The 18,803-nt window shown below is 30.8% G+C and overlaps 1 protein-coding gene and 1 pseudogene across 1 annotated transcript; both read left to right on the plus strand.

Annotated features, from left to right (window-relative positions):
• Window positions 1-2,951: 2,951 nt before the first annotated feature.
• LOC107894839 (E3 ubiquitin-protein ligase RHA2A) lies at window positions 2,952-3,708 on the plus strand. Its single transcript, XM_016820039.2, has one exon. It carries the CDS (start codon window positions 3,113-3,115, stop codon window positions 3,539-3,541), a length of 429 nt encoding a protein of 142 aa, XP_016675528.1. The 5' UTR covers window positions 2,952-3,112; the 3' UTR covers window positions 3,542-3,708.
• Window positions 3,709-12,799: 9,091 nt separating this feature from the next.
• LOC121212935 (uncharacterized) lies at window positions 12,800-12,896 on the plus strand (annotated as a pseudogene).
• The last annotated feature ends 5,907 nt before the right edge of the window (window positions 12,897-18,803 follow it).

Raw genomic sequence — 18,803 nt, forward strand, 5'->3', positions numbered from 1 at the left:
ACTTACTATATTCATAGTGAATTTGGAGTTAAACTTCATATATCTATTATTCGGATTTGCTTTATTTTATTTGATAGCAGATGCGAATTTAAAATAATGGAAAGTCAAATATGCATGAATGGCTTTTAAATTTGGATATCTGATTTTTTTTATTTAATCTATATTTTCATACTTATTAAATAAAGATATATGGTGGACACATAGTTTAATTAAGTCAAATTCAAATTTAGATAATAATATTGCTGATAAGAATTGAATTAGGCTTTCAAAGCATTTTTACAAATTTGTATCTAGGTTTTTAGAATTTTAAAACTGAATTTACTTGTTTAGGTAAAAAAAAATTTAAATAATTTCAAAATTCGCCATGGGATTTTAATACCTCAATTTCACTTTGTTTTTCAAATTTCTTTTATAATTTTATTTCATTGATATAAGATAAATATTAAAATTTCAAAAATTATTTTTATTTACTTTTAATTTTTTTATGATAAATAATCATAACTTTTTAAAAATATAATAATATGCATTTTTAAATTCATAAAAATTCAATAACTTAAATTTAAAAAATATTTATCCAAACAAAAAAATCTAATTACTAAAACATTTTAAAAAAATTTCATCCAGCCACAGTTTTTGTTGACTTTGATGGGGCTGCACAAAGCCCTTCATAAATTAATGAAGTATTAAAAAAAATGTTTTTATTCCTTTACCCATTCTTAATTCTTAACTATTATCTGACTTCTTCTTTGGTTTTTCTTTTACCAAATATCACCCTCTGATTTAATTATAAGAATTAAAACCCGAAATTGCAAGGCTCAGTTAATCTCAAATTACTATTTATTAAATAAAAAATTATTTTAGTTAAATTTTAATTATAAATATTAATAAGAATATTTTAAAATTTTAAATATTAAATGTAGATGATAAGCATCATGAGAACTTAGATCAAAATAAATAGTTTTAAATTTTAGATTTTGTATTTATCTTACCTTGTTATTAAAATAGAACCCCTTCTTTTTTTCACTGGTGATTAAAGTAATATGGTTTCAGATTTAATTTCTTTTTCTTTTCGAGCAAAAAAATTGGAATGAAAAGTAAGATATTAGGATTACTAAGATTAATCAATTTGAGTATTTAGTATTTGTTTTACTTTTCTTTTGATATGCTTGAAATTTCCTGAGTACCTAAAATCAATTAAGAAAAAGATCTCAAAATTTTTAGAATGAAATGGTCAAACATGAAAACAAAACCAAAAAAAAAAAGAAGCTTAATACCCAAATTGATTAATCTTATAATAACCTTAATCTCTTCCTTTTCATTCCATTTTTTGTCTAAAAGAAAGAAATTAAATTTAAAGGTAAAGATTATCCAATTTTTTCACCCTAAGATGACAACTACAAGGTGAAAAGAATAACACAAGGGAAAAATTAGGTGGTGTTGGTTTTATTTTGATCTAATGACTAAGATCATTTTGATTCTCATGGTTCTCATTTTAAAAGTTGTCACGGAAATGTCATACTATTTTCATTCGTAGCAAGAAGACACTGCCCATGGAATTCATATATTTCAATTATATGAGTATACAAAATCATAGTACCTGTGTAGTAGTCAACTTTCTCTATAATAACTTCAATTGTCAGTCAAAATTTTATATGTTATAGAGAGGTGACAATTGTTCACTTATAACAACATTCGAGGCATCTCTAGCAACAATTTAAATTTAAATAATATTTTATTTTTTATGTTAAAAAATAAAGCTTATAAATAATATTAATTAATTAATTTCAATTGCATCTTTAGTAATATGACAAGTGTCTTGTAGAGTATAATCAGAGACGGATACAAAGGGGGCTGGTAGTAGCCTTGGCCCCACTAAAATGGAAAATTTATATTTAGGCTCTTGAATTTTTTTTAAAAATTTTAAATTAGTAAAGGTAAAATTATACTTTAGCCCCCCTAAAATTATAGAAATTTAATTTAATCCTTTAAAAATGATAAATATATAGGTTATAAAAAAATTAAATTTTCATTTGGCCCTCCCTAAAAATTTGTTCTGGCTTCGCCCTGGGTATAATAAAAAATAAAAAAAAGTTAAATATATAAATGAATGTCAACCTACTTATGAAATTTAAAAATTTGAGTATTAAATATTTATCACTTCTTTTATATATTTATTATTTTGACTAAAATCAATTAGAAAATTTTGGGGAGGTCTTAAGATTTTTTAGTCATGGATTCGTACCGATGCAGTATTTTTTTTTTTTTTTGAGAAAATGTTGATGCATGTGATGGAGTAGGGTAGTAGTGATTAAGGGTTGCTCCAGTCCGTCCTGTCCACATATACAGATCGCCATGAGATAACCGCCTCCCCTCAAACCTGGCCGTTTCTTAAAGATTGGGTGACGTGGTGCTTGGAGAGAAACTTGGAAAACTGATGGGAAGGCAGGGAGTAATTTGGCAAAGTATCAATGTGTTAGCAATGAAGCGAAGGAGATTGAGCTATTGACGTTGTATTTGATGAGATTTTACATGTTTAGGCCTGTGAAGAAAAAGGACTACCTTATTCTTGAGGAAGAAGTTGAGCAGATAAAGATTTCGAGCTTTGACAACTTTAGACGCTGCAAAAAGACTTGGTATAAAGGGTTGTGTACATTTTAGCCAAATTGGGATCATGTTGCAGGTCTTCATAATATAATTTTTAGAATTTTTTTAATTTTATTGGAATCAGGATTTTATAAATTTTGAGAGTCTCCTTTGCAATGGTGTGAGAGTTGGATTGTGTAACTAAATTCCATAAATATGAAAGACAAAAGAAGGATTGGTGGAGAAATAGCAAATGTTTTTCACATGCTAAGAGTGGAAAGTGTAGTGTTCAATCCTGTTCTTTTAACAAAAATTTGCTTGAATCGTGTGATGATTGAAAACTCAAATTAACAAAAATCCTTTGTCGTTTTACCAATAATTTAGTTTGTGTTTGAGTTGGAAGCCCCTACCGACCATTAGAGTTTTTGTCGATAAATACCTTTCCCTCTCTCTTGAATTATTTCAAGGGTTTGCGTCCATTATTGTCCTTTCCAATTAACTCCAACCTTAGAATCCCTCCACCCACACCATGTTCTGTTACATTGCTTTGATCATAAACTATTTCAAGTTGGCCTGGAATTTGTTGCTTAACCATTCCATGTTCCCCAACATCTACAACATGCAGTCATATCCACCAGTTGCTGCCGCCATTGTTGTTCAGCAACAGCTTGGTGTCGTCCGACACACCCGGGGCGACGACCAAGAGGAAGTTGCTTGTGCAGTTTGCCTATGCAAAATCGAAGAAGATGATGAGATGAGAGAGTTGAGATGCAATCATCTGTTTCATAAGGAATGCTTGGATAGATGGGTTGGAGTTAGTTATGGCTTTTCATCCACTTGTCCCATTTGTCGCACTTCATTAACTCCTGCTAAACTAGTTGCCGGTGTTGAAATTCTGGTGTTTAACTGTTTCAGTTTCGACTCCCGCCACCTCCGTCATAACTGGTGGCTCCGCTAAGCTTAGCTGAAACCCTCCAGCAGCTCTACTTTTACCAGTATTAGTAGTTAGTATGCCTCAGTCAAATTTTTAAGAAATGTAGCAAACTTGTACGGTTCTGTAATATATATACATATATAAATATTAAATAAAAGAGGATGAAAATACGAGAGAATTTTATTAGTTTATTTTCACTTACAAGGTGCTATTTATAAGTTTCTTTACATTCAATTAATAAAGGTATTAGATTGAATGAATTAAAGTTTCTTAATTACTCTATTTAATAATCTCTTGATTATAAATTAAGTAAAGAGTTTTATCTCATTACTTTAATATACTTAAAGGGGGTTATGACATCCATTTAATTTACAACAATATCCTCTTCCTCTTTCTTTTTCTTTTTCTTTTTTATAAAAACTAAGAATGGGCCCAAACCCACTTCTTAATTAAATTTTAGGAAAATTAAAAAATTGCCAACTCAGTGAGTTGACCAAAAGAAAAATAATTAAAGGACTTATAGATAAATATCCCAAAAACTTATTTGGTTGCCTACAGTTTCTCTCCTGCAAAATGATGAAAGTTTGAAATTGGGTACATGTTAGAGATGATTGCTTCGTTGACAACATTTATTCTCCGATTTAAACAATATTTGGGCAAGAATAGGCTGACGTTAGCCAATTCTCCATAGTTTCCAGTTTCAACCTCTTCACCCTAAAGAATCAATAGATAGAGAGTTCATTGTTTTCTCTTTTTCTTCCATGTGATTTATTTTTTTGGTAAAAAGAGTCTCTCACAAATATTTAATTCAAACTTTATGAAAATAATATTAACTTCATTTAAATGGGGATATTTATTTACAACTTCTCTAATATTATTTTATTTTTAAAATTCAAAATAGAAGTAGAAGTTACAAAAGAAATAATAAATTCAAAAACTTTTAAATTCTTTTTGAAAAAAAAATCAATAAATAAAGGGTAAACTAATGTTTTCTTTTAATGTTATATGTTGTTACCATACCATTATTATAATATAAGATGAAAGTACTGAAAAAATTTAAAGATATAATTCAAGAGTTTTAGGGCTAGTTTATTATTACTTTTGAAAAATACTTTTAAAAGATCTGGTAGAAAGATGCTTTTGAAAAGTTTAGTTTAAGATTTGAGTGTTAAAGTGCTTTTGAGAAATAAAATATTCATTTTAGACATTATATTATAAAATAATAAATATACATTTAAATAATATTTAAATTAGTTAATATTATTATATTTTAGTAAGAATATAAAAAATAATTTATTATAACTTGTAGTTAATATTTTAATATATTAAATATAAAATTTAAATATTTTTAAACAATAAGTATTAACTATTTATAAAATTTAAATATAAATAAGATATTATTTGGATTATTTAAAATTTTTTTATTTTTAAACATTTAAATATAAATAAGATATTAACACATTTGAATTATTTAAATTTTTTTATTTTTAATTAATGATTTTAACATATTTATAATCAAGCTTCAGAGGAAAAAAAGAAGACAAAGTACTATATTGTTGGAGGAGTAAAAAATTAATTAAGTACCAAAAGTACTTTTAGAAGAAGAAAAATACTTCCCCTTCTTTAGAAGAGCTAAAAATTTTCAGTGAAAAGTAACTCATTCAGCCTTCATTTTACACTTCAAAAGTCATTTTACAAAACTTTTTGTTTGGAGTGATATGATTTAATTCCACTAAAAAGTGTGATATGATGATATTATTTTTGCAGAGAAAAGAAAAGAAATGTATGATGGTGGTTTATGTAGTGTACTAGGTGGACCACCAATCAATTCTGGGTTGATAAGTGTCCCTCTTGATGTTTTCTCACCTTATATATTATTAAATATATAACTAAAATGTCTATATATTTTAAAACTATCTTTCTGATCCTACACAAGAATTTCTCAAAAGATTTTGGTTCACAATGTTTAAAAGTAAGTTTAGGAGGTATGAATTTCAATGATTAGACTTGAAGAAGGAAAGTGATATCAGACATTGACTCCTTCTACTGTTTCGCTTTCACACCAATGTTTGTAAGGTAGGTCATTTAAATGTGAACATGTGGAAAATGAAAATAAAAATATGGGAAAATAGAAAACAATAGAATTTGTTTACACTAAAAATACTTTATAAAATTGAAAATGATGTAAACAAGATTTTTAATTTTAAATCATATAAATGTAAAAATATTCACTCTTTTTTTAATAGGTTTTTAAATATTAAATTTGCTATCCTAATTCAAATTCATAATATATATTTTTATTTTATTTCTCATATAGTAAAACATAGTAAATTATTCTACTAGAAAACCACACTAGGTTAAATTCTCAAGAAAGATTGAAGGGGTTATAAACAGTCCCGCTTAAAACTCAACCGCATAGATAGAATCTCCCTACAATATAATTTAATAGCACAATATATCACTCCAATTATACCTTAAAAAATATTGAAAGATAAATAAAATAATAAAGAACACAAAAAATGTAGCGAGGTTCTGTAAATTAGACCTACATCATCGGACACGACTAATTGTCAAGTCCAAGTTACATGATGCTGCATTTGTTGCCGAAGCAACTACGATCTAACTACATTCAATTTATACCATTAATAATTCATTTATGAGTATTAAAAACACATGATGCAATACACTTTCATTTCTAGGTCTTATACAAGCTTACGAAAGCCCTAATGCTAACCCGAGGTCAAATTAGGACCGAACTGTAAAGATTTCAAAGTATCAGGTTGACATCGTGATGCAACTTACTAACTAGACTCGTTGTGATGCAACTCTCTAGTTGTTTCTCATCACAACGTTAGGAGTACGTTGTCACGACGTGACTCACTGTTTCCAAAAGGACCAATTTGGAACATGTTGGAAAGACTTGAAATAACACTTAAACATTTCAATTACGACCAATTCAACAATATACCAATTGCATTCAAGCCAAAATATTCCAAAATGATACTTCAACATACCATTAAACAAGAAATTCCAAACTTGACCATTTATGATGCAAAACCAACTTAAACCTTAGGTACATGCCATATATTAATTAGAGAACTTTACAAACTTTACTGAGTCAGAGAATCATTTCTTGGATTCTAGAACTACTTCTTGTATTCTGAACAATCACCTAAACTTGCGCACAAAGAAAATAAACCGTATGCTGAGCAATAGGGCTCAATAGTACATTTATGATTCAAGTTATATATAACAAAAGTATTAACAATATGGTTCAAGATAAAATATGCATATATCTAACATCCAACCAATTCATATTCCAAAGTGTCAAGCATTTTCAATCATCAATTTGTATATGCAACATACTTATATTAATACCAAAAAAATCTATTCAACACTGTACATATTTAACCAACTTTAACTTGGTCAACAATTAACAACCATTCAATGCATATCAATTCCATATCATTCAAAATTCAAGCATTCATTTATGCATCTTTACAATATGCCATTATCATCAAACCATTCATGTTCCATGACACTTATCTCTTTTACTTTGTTTTCATATCATTCAACTCATTTCTGGAGTCTATCTACTCATTTGTATTCGTTTCGGCCCCCAGAACTTGTTTTTACTTGATTTGCTCAATCAGTGGTATAATTTCAATATTCCACTCATACTTATACATAAATCAGTCTAGTAGCATCAAATGATATCACATTTATATCGTTTACCAATTGTACATTTTGCAACCACTATTAACTTGACTCGGACTCAGACAGATACTCGGATCATCCAACCAACACACTAAACTGGCATCGAGTGGGGTAATGGCACCAAACTTGATGCAATCATAAACCAACTAAAAATCTAAGGCAAGTGCACCCATCAATTAATAGTATAGCGATGGTGAGAAAAGATATCGTTCCCACGAAGACTAAAAGTACTAGTAATTACTACCTTTCTATTATCTAATCGATAAGTTCAAGTGATTGATTAAAACTAAAATTAAATAAATTAAATAACTACAAACAAGATAGAATAAAACTGGAAAGTAACCGATTAATAACCAAGAAGCAAAACAATACCCAAGAAAGAATTCACCTAGATTTCATCTATCATTATAAATCTAAACTACACAATTTCTTCACTTAGTATCTTGATTTGTAAATATCCTTAAATTATGCTAATATCTCTCTTGAAAGTAAGAGCAACTGACTTTAGGTTGATTAATTGAAATTTCTTTGTAATTAAAACCCCTATTATCTCATTAACTCCATTTATGGATTCCCCTGTTGGATTTGACTCTAATCTAATATATATGTCATCCTATTTCAAGTATTGCATGCAACTCCACTCAATTATTCATGATCTACTCTAAAATAGGGTTTATTCCTCCTCTGATTTAAGCACATCAAACATGGATCAATAGTCTAAAAATATTAAACCAAGAATTAAGTACACATAATTGAGAGCAAGATCTAAGTATTTATTACGTAAAACAAAAATCAAATGACATAATTCATCATAGGATTCATATCCCTAGGTATTTAGAAAGTTAGTTCATACTCACAAATGAGAACATCCAAAACACAATATAACCACAAGAAACAAAGAAACTCGTAATAATCTCCAAAGAAGTCAAAAGAGAATCTTCAATCTTGATGGAAATCTGCTTCAGAATCTGATTCAATGGTGTTTTTTGAGTCGTTTTCTTGAGTATTCCATGACGGCTCACTCCTATCTTCATATTTTTGTCATATATAAGTCTCAGAATGCCCCAAAAAACCCTAAAAATTGTGTTTTTTCGCTGTTCGGAGTGCAACTTGCAAAATCGACATGACTTACCATACGATTGTGTGGCACACACAGCCATGTGTAATGGTCTAGCTCATGTGGCCCTTGTACCTTGCTCAAATTTTCTGATTTTCGCTCATTTTGCTACGAAATATTCTCCTAAGTATAAAAACATGAATTTAACAAATTATGAGCATAAAATTCACTATTAACATCGAATAATCACCCAAAAACGCATTAAGAATGAGACTAAAACATGTTACTTTTAGCACCTATCAAATATCCCCACACTTAAGTGTTTGCTTGTCTTTAAGCAAAATTCTCAACCCACATTCATGTTAACTTCCCTTAATTTATTGTTCTCATAGATAATGTCTTAGGATAATTTATAGATAATCCTGCATTGAAAATTCACACTAAAAAGCACAAGTAGTCAAAGCATTGAATTTGAAGCCTTAAAAAAATTAGGCATCTCATTTATCTTAATAATTACCTAAAATTCAAACTCAATAAAAAATAACATCCTCTCTAAAGATTCACTCAAAGTACTCAAAGTGTTTAAGGTTCAAGTAATATGCACTCAACAGACGAACGAGAAATGTTATGACCATAGGCTTGCTTGAAAATCAAATCTCCACCACTATAAAATGAGATGACACACCAATCAAAAGGTCTTTATAAGGTTGTAATGGAGCTTAGGTTAAGGGTATGTAAAAGGTCAGAAAAGTTGGTTATAATTGAGAGTCAAGTTGATAAGTTACCAAACTAGAAAAAATCAGTTATTAAATTAAAAGAATTCACATCAAAAAGAAATAAAAAATAAAAATGAGCTTTTCAACACAATATGAAGCTACCGATTTAAGCTAAATTTTTTTGAATTCTTGATTTTTTTCTTATTTTTTTAAATAACAAAGTAAAATTCAACAATGCAAATAATGAAACATAGTCAGACAACAAACCAAACCAAATCTCGACAAAAAGGAAGTCAATGAAAGGGATAATTTACAACATAGATATGGGTTACGGGTTAACATTAATAGGTTGAAAAATGTGTTAGGATCAATGGGGTTTACTAGGGGATAATACAACAGGTAAGCCGGTTAAAGGTTAAGTGGGTTAAATCCTAAGTGCCTCTATCATCTCAGTATATCAAATCAATAATGTGGTCTCGACATGTATAACTGAAGAAAGTTCTAGAATAATAAATCAAGTTGACATACTCACAACCAAAAATAAAATGAGCACGAAAAATATATGCTCTATCGGCTCAAGAGCTCACAAAAAATTATGGTTTTGATGTAAAACTTGTAAATTTAAAATTTCAAGAAAATATTTCAATCTAAGGAGACAACCTACAATAATAATTTCTGTAAAACAGCTTATCATGTTTGACTCTCTTGTTTCTTAAAGTATAAATCAAACAATTCACAAAAATCTACAAATAAATCCCAAAAAAGAATCAATAAAAACTCCGAATTAAAAAAAAAACTCTAATGGTAGGTGTGAGAGAATTACTTAAACACAAAAAATAATTCAAGGATTATATCACATAAGCATATAAATAACCTCACCACACTTAAGATATACATTATCCTCAATGTACAAACAAATATAAATAGAATAAGTACAATTAATATCATAATAGAAGGAGAGAATTGAAACTGCACTGAATATGAATGAATTCGCCAGAATATTAAAAATTGAAATTGTAGACAATTCTAAATGAAGTACAATTTTTCGAGTAAACTAATAAGAAAATAGAAAAAAATAAATAAGATAAAGAGATTACAAACTAGAACAAAAATTGAGAAAGTATAACAAAAAATTCATAATTAAATAAAAGATATAAATCTAGAAAATAAAAAAATGAAAAATGAAAATAGGGCTTGGGATAGGGAGTAACAAAGGAACAAAAAGAAAAAAGAAAAAACAAACAAAAAAAAACTAGCTTTAAAAAGGAAAAAAAAATATGCGAGTCACACAACCATGTGGTCCAACCGTGTGTGATTCAAAAATAGAGAAAAATAAGCCCAATAACCACATGACCTAGGACACACTTGTGTGGCCAGACACACGGCCATGTTCTAGGCTATATGAGATGATTATTCGCTTCTCCCACGCCCGTGTGCTAGGCCGTGTGGGTCACACGATCGTGTCACTAGGTCGTGTAACACTTTGTGCCCGTCTAGGTTAAAAGAAAATTAAAAAAATAAGCTCTAGTATTCACACAGCCTATGACACGCTCGTGTGGACCTTTTTTTTAATTTCTTTTTAAATTTTCTTTAATTTTTTAAAAAAATTTCTTTTCTTTTTCTTTTCAATTTTTTTTCAAAATTCATTTTTCTTTTTTTTTCTTTATAATTTTTTTATTTTTTAAAAAGTAATTTGAAATTCAAATGAATAAATAAGTAAAATAAAAACACTCGAGTTGCTTCCTGAGAAGCGCTTATTTAGAGTCTAAGCTCGACTTCCGTTTTCAAGCTAACGGTTAAGGCGAATCTTGGAGCCAAAACTCCTTTATCTCATTATTAGTATTACTACCACCAATAAAGTTTGAGACGAAGATTATTTACCTTGAATGTGTTGTAATCAAGGTGTGTTACCTCAATGGTTTTGTATGGAAATACATTTTGTACCACAAATGGTTTTGACTCTCTTGACTTAAGCTCTGAAGGGAACATTCCTGGATCTGATTTGTCTAGCAACACTTTGTCCCCAACTTTGAATTGGTTTGTCCTCTTTACAAGCACATCATGGTGTTGCTTTGTTATTTCCTTGTGCGTTATTGGGTTCTCATTAGCTTTTGTTCGTCATTCATCTAATTCATCGAGCTGTACCATTTGTTCTCCACTCGTCCCTTGATTTTTATTACATTGACACTGATATTTTTTGAACATGTATTAATTAGTGAATTCTTACAAAGAATGTCAAGCTATATGATTACTAACATTACTAGAATATCGAGTATCATCTCGCTCACTAGTAACTCTAACAATATCATGTGCTTGAAGAGTAACCTTTTCATCACCTACACTCAACACAAGCTCACCATTACCCACATCAATAATAGTTCAGGCAGTGGCTAAAAAGGTTCGACGTAAGATCATGGGTACCTTAATATCCTCATCCATGTCCAATATAAAAAAATCAACAGGGAATATAAATTTATCGACTTTAACAAGTACATCTTCAATAATACCCCTAGGATACCTAATTGATCTGTTAGCTAATTGAATATTCATCCTAGTGAGTTTTGGTTCCTTGAGACCAAGTTCTTTGAACATTTTATAAGCCATAACATTTATACTAGACACCAAATCAGCCAAAGCTTTTTCAACATTTAAACTACCAATAAGATAATGAATAGTAAAATTCCATAGATCTTTAAGTTTGTTGGATAGTTTGTTTTGGAGAATGACCAAACAATCCTCATTGAGCTTTACAGTTGACAAGTCATCCAACTTCCTTTTATTTGTTAAAAACTCCTTTAAAATTTTTTCATATTTGGTCATCTACGAAAGAGTTTCAACAAAAGGTGAGTTAATATGCAATTTTTTAAAAACTCAAGAAATTTACCATATTATTCTTTTATGCGGTATTGCTTCAATGCTACCGGATATAAAATTCATGGTTTTTATTCTCTCATCATTGGCTTATGCTCTTTTTTTCTTTCCTCAACCCCATCATTTTTCTCAATAGCTTCTAGATTCAGTTTTTTTTCAAGCTCGGCTAACCCTTGCATGCTTCGTATAGTAACTGTATGGACTTGCTCATTTGAGTTAGTTTCAGTGTTACTAGCTATCTTGTTGTCTCTTTGAAACTAGTTTAACAAGTTGTCCAATCTAATTTTCAAGCCCTTGAATCGATGCTTGCTGAGTTTTCAAAGCTGCCTTAGTGTTTTGAAATTGAGTTTCGGACACTGAGATAAATTTAGCTAACATATTCTCAAGGTTCGATTTTTTTTCTTGCTGATAAGGTTGCTAAAAGCATGGAGGGGGTTCTAACCTTTGATTACCTTGACCACCCTAAGAAAAATTTGGATGGTTCCTCTATCCTGGATTATAGTTATTACTATAGGGGTTATTTTGAGGTCTAGAATTGTTACCCATAAAGTTGACTTGCTCATGCTCCATGTTATAACTGAAGGGTAAATATTCCAAATTGATTATACCCGCTCCAATTGAATCACATTGCATTGCCGAATTCATCGTGTTATTGCAACTCAACCATCAATATTTTTACTCAGCATTTCCACTTGACTTGCCAACATAGCAATTGCATGCATGTTAAAAACACTGGCTGCTATAATCAATTTTGTTCTCATGACTTGCCAATGATAATTACTCAATGCCATCTCCTCAATAAACTCTTAAGCTACCTTAAGTGTTCTATTATTTAATTTTCTACCAGCTACTGCATCAATTAGTTGCCTAGCCAAGGGATTCAAACCGTTGTAAAAGGTTTGAACTTGTAACCACAAAGGTAACCCATGATGAGGGCACCTTCTCAAAAGATCCTTAACTATCTCCCATGCATCATATAATGTCTTCAAATCAATTTAAGAAAAAAAAAGATGATGTTCATTAACTTAGCTGTTTTAGCCGGTGGAAAATAATTCAACAAAAATTTCTCGGCCATCTGATCCCAAGTCGTGATAGAACCCCGTCGAAGTGAATTCAACCACTGTTTTGCCTTACTCCTCAAAGAGAATGTGAAAAATTGTAAGCACATGGCATCATCAATAATGCCATTGATCTTGAATTTGTCACAGATCTCTAGAAGGTTAGCCAAATTAGCATTCAGAACTTCACCTTGCAACCCATCAAACTGAACATATTGCTGTACTATATGAATTCTGTTCGGCTTCAGCTCAAAATTGTTTACAACAATAGTCGAACTGATTATAATCAATTCAGCTCCAATCAGAATCGGCTTACCATAATCATACATAGTACGAGGGTAGGAGGTGTAGAAAGCTACTGATTGTTTTGATTATCATCCATCTCCATAGTAATGTCCTTTTGCTCTTGATTGTTTATTAAAATTTGTTGATCTTGCCTTGCTTTTTCTAACTTCTCTCCGATTTCTGAGAGTAGTTTTCTCGATCTTATTGTAAAAGTTTAATAATTCCAATAGGTTTTCTCTAGTCATAAACCAAAAGAACCTGTCAAAATTAAACAAATGAAAAATTAAAATGTAAAAATTAAATTAAAAAATTATTAAAATAAAAATAAAAATGGCTAAATCAATAGAAATTAAGTTTTCCTAATATTTTAGTTCCTGACAACGACGCAAAAAACTTGATACAATCATAAACCAACTAAAAATCTGACTAAAACAAGTGTACTTCTCAATTAATAGTATAGCTATGATGAGAAAAGATATCGTTCCCACGAAGACTAAAAGTACTAGTAATTATTGCCTTTTTTATTATTTAACTGATAAATTCTAGTGATCAATTAAAACTAAAATTAACTAAATTAATTAACTACGAACACGACAAATAAAAAAATAGGAAAATAACCAATTAACAATCAAGAAGCAAAACAATGCCCAAGAAAGAATTCACTTAGATTTCATTTGTCATTATCAATCTAAACTATGCAATTTCTTCACTTAGTATCCTGATCCGTAGAAATCCCTAAATTATGCTAATATATATTTCAAGAGTAAGAGCAACAGGCTCTAGGTTGATTAATTGAAATTTCTTTCTAATCAAAACCCATATTATCGCATTAACTCGATTTATGGATTCCCCTATTAGATTTAACTCTAATCCGATAGATTTATGTCGTCCTATTTCTAGTATTGCATGCAACTCCACTCAGTTATGCAAGATCTACTCTTAAACAGGGTTTATTCCTCCTTTGTTTTATACACATCAAACATGGATCAATAGTCTAGAAATTTTAAACTAATAATTAAGCACACATAATTGAGAACAACTAAATATTATTACGTAAAATAGAAATCAAATGACAAAAGTAATCATAGGGTTCATCTCCTTAGGTATTTAGAAAATTAGTTCATGCTCGCAAATAAAAACATCCAAAACACAGTATAACCACAAGAAACAAAGAAACTCATAATAATCTCCAAAGAAATCAAAATGGAATCTTCAATGTTGATGGAAATCTACTTCAAAATCCATTTCAATAGTATTTTTCGAGTTGTGTTCTTGAGTATTCTATGACAGCTAACTCCTATATTCATATTTTTGTCATATGTAGGTATTAAAATGCCCAAAAAACCCTAAAAATTGTATTTTTTTCGTTGTTTAGAGTGCAATTCATGAAATAGACATAATCTGCCACATGGCCGTGTGGTAGCCCCTGTGACACATACGACCATGTGTAATGGTCCAGCTCGTGTGGCCTATGTACCTTGCTCCAATTTTCCAGTTTTCACTTCTTTTGCTCCCTAATGCTCTTTTAAGTACAAGAACATGAATTTAACAGATTAGAAGCATAAAATTCACTATTAACGTCAAATAATCACCCAAAAATGGATTAAGAATGAGACTAAAATATGTTGTTTTTAGCACTTATCAATCATCCAACCAACACACCAAAATGACACTGAAGTAGCGTAACTAGCATGTAAGGTGCATACTAGACCACAAAGCACATACTGCCACACAAAATGCATCTTAGTGTAGAAATGCATAACCTGTTCATAAACCAATCCTATGACATGCCAATTATATCCGACACAGCTCAAACAACTAATAGGATTGTTAAAAGCCTTATTTGATATTATGTTTTGATATAACAAATTAATGTGTTTTTGAATAGAAGTTAAGTTGAACAATTTGATAAAATCAAGTTGAAATGGTTTCAATTAAATCAAACATTTTCAATTATGTTTTAACTATTTTCAAACAAGTTAGTTTTCAAAAAGTATTGATACTTTTTATCCAAGTATCGATAGTTTTGAAGATATCGATACCTAATTGACATTATGTATTTAAATTATAGAAAAAGTATCAATACCTTTTCAAAATGTATCAATATCTTTTACCAAGTATTGATATCTCTACTCCAACAGTCACTGAAATCTGCATTAATTACAAAAAAATATCGATACCCTTTTAGTAGGTACCGATACTTGATGTTGCAGGTGTATTAAATGAACTAGTATTTTCATTCCAACGACTAAATTCATTTTCCCAACAACCACAATGGTTGGAAATCAATTAGAGGGTATAAATACCATCTTCCAAAGGTCCTACAACAGTAAGAGACATGTGCAAAGCTTAAAGATCAATAAAAATAACCCAAGAGCTTAATTCTTTCATACGTTTTCTTGTAAAAACATGTGAGCTTTCGTCGTATTCATTTAGATCAAGTGGCCTTCTTTGTATTTGAGCTTAGTTTGCAAACATTCTAATCTTGTTATGATTACTTCTTAGTTTGCTTATTTGTTCTCTTTGAGAGAGGGTTAATTCTTAAGGTTTGGGAAGAAACCTTAAGGGAGTGAAATATTAAGATTTTGAGGCATAAATCTTAAGGGAGTTGTAAGGTTAAACCTTGTCCTCAAAGGCTACCAAATTAGTGAATTTGAGAAAATCCTTAATTGTTGAAAGCTAAGGTAGTGGAGTAGGCAATTAGGGTCGAACTATTATAAATCCTTGTGTTCTCTATTGCACAATTTTTATTACTTCCACCACATCATCTCAAAGGCCAATTTAACTTCCTTATCGGTGATCTCAAGTTGATCCTTCTGAGCTAACAGGTATCGATATTCATGTAACACCCCGTACCCGAGTCCGTCGCCGGAGTCGGGCACGAGGGGTTTGCAAACTTAAATCACTTCTTTGCACAATCCATTTTAAATTTTCCAGGCAAGCTGGCTAACTGCGTCACTGTCACCTTAAAAATCATATCTTGAGTTTCACAACTCTAAAATCAGTTTCGTGATTTTTCCATGAAACTAGACTCATATATGCATCTACAAATTTTTTTATATAATTTTTGGTCAGGCTATTTAGTACAGTTTATTAGTCAAAGTCTCCCATGTTACAGGGATCGACTACACTGACCTTTGCGCATTACGACTTGGATATCTCCCTGTACAGGGCTTCAATACTGATGTCGTTTGTTTCTATAGAAACTAGACTCAAAAAGGAATCTATGAATATATGGCATGACTTCTAATTATCTCTGGTTAATTTATAATGAATTTCCAAAGTCAGAACAGGGAATCCAGAAACCGTTCTGGCCCTGTCTCACGAGAACCTGAATATCTCTTAACATACTGTTCATATGATCGTTTCATTACTTTCCTATGAAAATAGATTCATCAAGGTTCGTTTACATAATTTATTCACTATTTAATTCCATTCCTACTATTTTTAGTGATTTTCCAAATCTACATCACTGCTGCTGTCAGCATCTGCCTTTAAGGTAGACTTTACCTATTTCATAGTTTCCATGATTCAACTAGCCCTTTTAGCATAAATAGCACAAATTATGATAGTGATTAACCATTCCCATGGCCAATCCTTGTTAAGCATATCCACACCTCTCAATAACCATATCCATACCAAATGATTATAACATTATGCTCAAACATATATAAGCCATTTTCGCATGGCTATCCAAAATTATACAAATCCAAAGGGTCCATGACCCACAACAAAAAGGGTAGTCCTATACATGCCATTTCAAAGTTCAACCAAAAGTGTACCAAAAGGGGCTTTGATAGTGTGGGCGACTTCGACTTCAAAATTCCTGAGTCCGATAGCTGACGAACCAAAATCTATAAAACAGAGAATCAAAGAAACGGAGTAAACATTTAGTGATTAGTAAGTTTGAGCAAAGAATTTAAGCACAACTGAAATATAGCATTCATATAACTAAACGGATAATTTCATATGCACAAATTCTCAATATCATAATTACTTCACATTACCAACCCTTATATTCACACACAAAAGATCAACTTAGCCAAGGCCGGAAACTCATAAATTTACTGAGCGAATATTATTCGAAGGGAATCAACTATTCCAATGCACACACGAAACATACCTCATTGTTGGGATTTTACAAGCGTATTAACTGAAATTTTTACAGCAAGATCGCTCATTCCCGAATCACGTACCTTCGGAATTTAACCGGATATAGCAACTCGTTCAAATGCCTTCGGGACATAGCCCGGTTATAGTAACTCACACAAATGCCTTCGGGACTTAACCCGGATTTAGTAACTCGCACCAATGCCTTCGGGCTTAGCCCGGAATTAGTAACTCGCACAAATGCCTTCGGATCTTAGTCCGAATATAGTCACTTAGCACAAAGCCTTCGGGACTTAGCCCGGACATCATTCGAATAACCATGCACATTTATCAATAAATCATGACACATCCGTATTTCATTTTCCTTACCAAAGCTCAAACACAAGACACTTATCACACTTGCAATTTCGGCTCAATAGCCACATACAAAGAGCATGATTTTGATTTGCTTAAAACATGATCTAATCAAATCATAATCTAAGTTCCATTACTCGAAAACTTACCTCGGATGTTGTCGAACGATTTCGATGGCTATTCGACCACTTTTTCCTTCCCTTTATTGGATTTAGTTCCCCTTTGCTCTTGAGCTTAATTTAGCAAATAAATTGATTTAATCATTTGAGCATCGAAAAGAGGAACTCAAGGTACTTAGCCCATATATAATTCATTAGACATCAAAGTCACATATGTACGGAATCATGAATCAAACTCAACACATTAGTTAGTATTCTCCTTAGCCGAATTTTCTAAGTCAAGATAAATCCTTCAATATGCTTACCTATGGCCAAACAAACACATCAACCTATGTACTCATTCATGTGGCCGAATATGCATGTTTATGTTGAGGCCAATTATATACTTAATACCACACACAAATGGCATACATTTTACTAACTAATGCATTACATATTATAACTCAATACGCATCCATCATTTACTCCATAACCGAAACACCATCATATGAAAATATATACCTTGAGATATTATATATGTCATGCCAATACATCATGTGCAAACATATATATATATACATCTGTAAGAGCCGAATCACAAGGTTGATTATAACCAAACATAAACATAAATCCAAAACACAAATCTTACCTACCATGCAATAAGCATAAATCATACTTATGGATATACCATGGCCGAATACATCACAACACCTTACCATTTCAATTTTGATCATGGTTAAACAAAGAACTTAATGTCTCACTCAAAAATGCTAAAAAGAAAATCCAAGAGTTAATCAATCCACCATCACATGTATCATTAACAAGCTTCACATTTAGCATGCAATGACATTAACACAAAATCCACCTTGGCCGAATATCATCCCCATGACATAGCAAAGATTTGAACCATGGCTAATTAGAACTCAAGCTAGCAACTAAAAACATGCATGAATCTCATGGCACAACATCAACATACCTTAATCTAGATACAAGTATGGCCGAACCTCCTCCTAATCCTCT

The sequence above is a fragment of the Gossypium hirsutum genome, chromosome A13 (genome assembly GCF_007990345.1).
Source record: "Gossypium hirsutum isolate 1008001.06 chromosome A13, Gossypium_hirsutum_v2.1, whole genome shotgun sequence".
Taxonomy (NCBI): domain Eukaryota; kingdom Viridiplantae; phylum Streptophyta; class Magnoliopsida; order Malvales; family Malvaceae; genus Gossypium; species Gossypium hirsutum.